The 5,478-nt window shown below is 33.7% G+C and overlaps 1 protein-coding gene across 2 annotated transcripts in view; it reads left to right on the forward strand.

The window, feature by feature from the left end:
• Nucleotides 1-3,931, forward strand: part of LOC117177544 (nuclear pore complex protein Nup153) — a 21,222-nt gene extending 17,291 nt beyond the window's left edge. Inside the window, exons 8-9 of one of the 2 annotated variants that reach the window (XR_004467706.1) lie at nucleotides 1,971-2,407; nucleotides 2,480-3,931. Coding sequence is in view for 1 of the 2 variants with exons in the window: in XM_033368336.1 (XP_033224227.1) it covers nucleotides 1,971-2,046 (76 nt within the window). In the remaining variant the exon portion in view is untranslated. Of the gene's footprint in view, nucleotides 1-1,970 lie in introns of both variants that reach the window. The other variant, XM_033368336.1, reaches the window with a different exon arrangement.
• The last annotated feature ends 1,547 nt before the right edge of the window (nucleotides 3,932-5,478 follow it).

Here is a 5,478-nt window from a genome sequence, read left to right on the forward strand (position 1 = left end):
AATGAAAATGCTTGGAATTAGGATGGCAATTTAGCTTATGCGGAACTTCTTCCTGTTTTTTGTTAACACTTGGCGACTGAAAACTTTTATCCAAGAACATTGAGATTTAATTACATTTTTTCTTTTTTTCTCTTTATTTTTTGAAATTGAAAAATCTACCTTTTTTTTTTGTTCTAAATATGTAGTAGAAGTTAAGTCCGAACTCCGTTTAAACCAAAGATTAGCTTTAGCCTAAATTTAAACGCGGTTAATTTACTTTTTAAGTTGCAGTATTCTTTAAACGTAAGAAATTACATACAAAAAAACGTAAGATATTGATACAAAAATTTTGATACTTTATCAACGCTTTACGGAGTTTTAGATTTTAAGGGTTTTCGATCGATGTTCTAACATCAACATTTAATCTCTTAGTTTTACTTCATAAATTCATAATCATATTTGAAAAATGAGTATCGCTACAGAGCGAAAAAATATATAATTATAATATTTATAGAGTAAAATAAGGAAATCGAATTTTGAGGTTGAAACATAGATCCAAAACCTTTAAGGCAAGGTCGACTATAAGGTCAAATTTCCATTGTCGCTTTTACTTCAACTTTTACTTTTTAAGATAACTTATTATAAACAGTTAAACATAAAATACTATGTTGACTAATTCCTAAGTTCACAAAAAGAATACGTGACATAGAATTAATATAACATATGTGATATTATTTTTCTGGAATACTATATTTCGTATTTCTGGTATTCTTTAGTTTTTAAACTTTCGCGCCAATGACAAGTACACGAGTACGCCGCGGGATCGCATGCGCGGAAACATATGCGCGCTGACAATTGTTTTTTTTTTAAATTTATAAAAATTACAATAAATTTCGTTATTTTTAATTGTTGAACGATAAAAGTGGACTACCAAATACCACCAAACGATTTTGGAGCGATTGGTGGAAACAAAATTCAAAATAGTAAAATTTTGGGGTGCTGGTAATTTTTTTCAAATTTCCGTATATTTTTCAATTTTGACCACCAAACGTGAAAAGTGGACTACCAAACACCACCAATCGACCATCAAACGATTCCCGCAAGACAATGTTGAAAATATTAAAAAGTGAGGTGCTAGCGTGAAGTTAGCACCCCAAATTTGAAAATTCGATAACTTTTTCAATTTTGACCACCAAACGTCAAAAGTGGACTTCCAAACACCAAAAAACGACCACCAAACGATTCCATATGATAAAACTAGTTTTTTTCATAGTTGCTGTGCCAACTTCACGTCGATTGTAAATTTACAACATCGAGTGGCGATTTCACATAACCTAAAGGTAAAATCACAAGGCGGATTGAAATATTCCCGACTTTCGTGAATACCCAACCTTACGTGTTGGCAATAATCGAGCCCACATTCAACGTGGTAAAATTACAGTAAAAATTTTTTACAGTGTGCCTTTCCGATAATCTGGAAATTCTTCATGAAATAAACTTTTTTTTTGGCTGCAAACAAAGTTAGTTCCGGGAGATTAGTTACTATGTTTATTTGTAAGTCCAAAGTTTCCGGCCAAAAATATTGTGTAGTTTGGAAGTAACGTTCGGGTGAATTGTAACACACATAACCTCGAAATATACACGCACGCTGTTAGCAATATAAAAAAAAATTGATAAAAAAACACAAAAAAAGTGTGTGGGGACGTCCGTTAGCATGTTCGTTATCATTTCACAAATTTCTAAGACAAAATATTTATTATTCTAGAAAAAAAAGCCAGGGGTACCAAAAACTGGTAAAATTGACAATTTTCTAAGTATCACATGCCCTCAAAGTTCCTTGAAATCTGTTGAAATACTTTCAAATGACTGGAAATCTTATAATCTTACATAAAAGGAGGGGGGGGGGGGGGGGGGGGGGGGGGGGTCTGAAACTTCTAAAATCATCTCGGGAATCACACCAATGACTAATAAAGTCTTATATTTGTTCCCAGTGCTACGCCACAATTGCAACAATCTCAACCACAACGGAAGATCAAAACAGCCAAGCGAAGAATGACACCGCGGTAGGCGAGGCATCACTAAAATTCGGCGTAAATTCTGAGTGCGGTCAGGAACGCGATACTTTTCTGTGTCTGCGCCTACAAAATCAGTACTTTATCCCGCATAATGGTGGATCTGCTGTTTTCGAAACGAATTAAACAAAACAAAGATCCTGGTTTTATTGATCGCATCGAGCTGGTGGTACGCCAAGCATTTTTTGTATTATATTTATGTGCTGATGACTCGTGCTTGTGAGTACAACCGCTTATGTTCCAGAAAGAAAAAAGAAAGAGAGAGAGAGAGGGTGAAAGCGAGAGCTAGAGCCAGATATAGAAAGAGAAGGGCAGATACGAGCGAAATTGCGCTAGAGCGAGCAAGAGAGAATTTTGTAAATTATAAATTATTTAATTATATTATAGCAAACGGACGATGTTTTGAGAATTGACGTACGTAAAACCAGTTTTAGCCGGAAAACGGAAGCCACGCATTGTCGAAGCATCATAGTGACCACAACCTTGCCGCGAACGGCAAACCGTTGCCGATTTGCTGAAACAGAGAGTTTTTTTTTCGAGGACACCATGGAGAACCGCTGCGAGATTCGGGTGTAATCGACGCGCCGCAGCGGGAAAATCGCACCCTGCTTAGGTAAGTATAAGTTCTTCATACTACTCGCAACCAAGTGAGCTTTCGCTTTCGGGAAAACGCTTCATAGTTCTCTCCCCTCTGTCTTGTTACCGTCGTCTTTATCGGACTTTTCGTTCATTATTTTGGACTGATCTGTGATTGATGCTCTGTTCTTTATCTCTCGTACACGAGACAGCTCGTCTGTACAGTTAGATTCCAAGTTTAAGCGTCGGGTTGTTCAAACTCGACATTTTAACACATGGACATTTCTCAAGTCTCGAAAGCGCTGCTCCTCGAGGGGAAGTGGAAAAAAATCCTCTCGTAGTCTTGTGTATTTATAAACCCTTAAAGTTGTTGTGAGTATCGTGAAGCGAGTGTATATCAGTGGAATTCCACTAACATGTAGGAAGATAAACTCAGAAAAAAAATTTACTATATTATATATTATATATTTTAGCTAGGATCTCGGGAACGGCCCTACATACTCTGTAGCGCCGATCTTCGAACGTTGTAACATATATACGTTATTGAAAATGGCATTCGGACAGTACAAAGACACGATTACGGGAAGTTTCCACTGTTTACTCGAAATTGTATATTTTTTTTATATCTACTTAGGAAATGATCCTATAAAAGAATAATTACTGAATGCCATTTTGCTAGGGTCGTATCGGCGATTTATGTAAGGATGCTGTGTATTTTATCATAGGGGTGAGTGAAACTAGAGCGTCGCGACAAAAAACGCGGTTAAAAAATAAAATTCAATTATCACGGGGCTTCTAAAAATGAACTCTTACTCTTGTTTAAATTGAAATAAAAAGAATTGCACGCCTGCCGATTTATTAGACTTTTAACTGACGTTCCTTGTCGAGGATATTATTCACCTTGGTGATAAGTAGGGTATGTAATGTTAATTTTGTATATTCTGCATAAAAATTGGACTATACGTTAATGTCGAATGACTATTGGTACATTTCATTTTTCTTTCTTTCTTCCGCTTTTGGTGTTCAGCGGTCAGATGAACATGGAACTTGTACTCTTCGAGATTATAATTTATTTCGCGCTTCGTCGTTTATGAGTTGTTTATATAATGAGCCTTTATACATTTTTATAGTATTTCATTTAATAAAGCAGAAAGGATTTCGGTTATTTTAATTTTTTATCTGCGCCCGGACAAACAAGAGTAAATAAGGTTCCATGTTACATTCGTGAGATATAAGTCGATCTTTATATCAATATGATACAAAATTAAATAATTTGAATAAAGCGTTACTTGTCAATCTCAAAATTTTGCAAAGTTTTTATTCTTTTCTGATAAATCCCATGAAAAAAGGTTTCAGTAGGATTTTGATTTATGATCAGAAATAAAGAACATTGTAGGGAAAAACATGTCAATATTTTAACATTTTTAAAGCTATATTTTTAAAATTAAATTGATTTCATAAATGAGGAAGGGAGTTTCTAAGAATCCCTATAAAATAAAGTCTGATTTTAATAATATTCTGATATTTATAAATTTGTTATAAATAATTATTTATATTTATAAGAAATTATATTAATACTTTTGGCAGATAATTCCATTCATGCTGAAAATTACTCAGTATTTTTCAAATTTTTATTGAAGGCATCTATTTATCTGATTTTAAAACTAAATTCTATATTTTAGCTCAAATGTTGTAGCTTTATTATAAGTATATGCATCTTTTTTTTTGCTTGAGTTATTAAAAAAACAAAATAATTAGGTATTTTTTCAGACTGAGTAATTATAGTTTCGAAGTAACTTCGAAAACGTGTGGAGATTTTCTACAAGAAAGTTGTTTACTCTCATTCGCATGTTTTGAAAAATATGATTTTTTTTTTTAAGCTTATTTAAACTTGAACATACTTTTTATGTTAAATTAGCAGAGGAATGTTTTGAAGGGAATAATTGTTTTCCGAGGAATCATAAAAGTCTTTTCGAAAATCTCTGTATGTATTGTAACAAATGGAATTTATTTTAATTATTAAATTCTAAAAGGAAGTTTTACTAATAAGATATTACCCGAATATCATGAAAGATTTTTTTATTTGAGTTTTGAATTGTCTGGACACCATGTATTGGAATCCGATCAATTTCATCAAAGATCAATATATTTAATAATCATGTTCACAGTTTTTTTTTTACAAATTATCAAGTTGGTAGAAATGTCTGAAAAAGTATTAAATTTAATCGCGTTTCATTTTTCCTCAACAACTCAAGTTGAAAATTTATGTCTGTTCTTTTTTCGAGATTTCGGAATCTGAACCACGATGTGCACGCAGGAAGTTACCCAAAAAAGTGTTCCTTTTTTACTGAAAGCAAGCTTACAGTTATTAAAAATTAACGTGCAAGTGCAATCCTTTGAGTGATACTAATTAATGAAAGACTTAGAATCTAAGAGAAAGTATTTGGGTGATGAAGAGTCGCACACATTCTTTTTAGAAGTCCCAGAGGCAGAGAGTAGTTAGGCAATGTGCAGAGGCGATCGACTCTTAGAGGTAAGAGTTTTTCGCCCTCCACTTCTTATTTAAGATTAAGCTAGCTGTAATGTTATGTCTCTAGTGTTGGCTTAATTAATATTGACAGTGACCAAAAATTACTCGGCACACGACTCACCCTCTGCCATAACGAGACATAGGTACGAAAATATTCTATTACACACTGTTGTTCTTTGTGTTGTTGTGTAGTTTTTAATACATACGATGAGCTCGAATGATTTGGGATTTTTTCCCTGTACACACGCCTAGTCTCGATTAAGTTCAACCCAAAATTACTTGTCCATGCAGTTTCGCTTTTTTACGTGTTTCGGGGAACCC

The sequence above is a fragment of the Belonocnema kinseyi genome, chromosome 7, assembly GCF_010883055.1.
Source record: "Belonocnema kinseyi isolate 2016_QV_RU_SX_M_011 chromosome 7, B_treatae_v1, whole genome shotgun sequence".
Lineage (NCBI taxonomy): Eukaryota > Metazoa > Arthropoda > Insecta > Hymenoptera > Cynipidae > Belonocnema > Belonocnema kinseyi.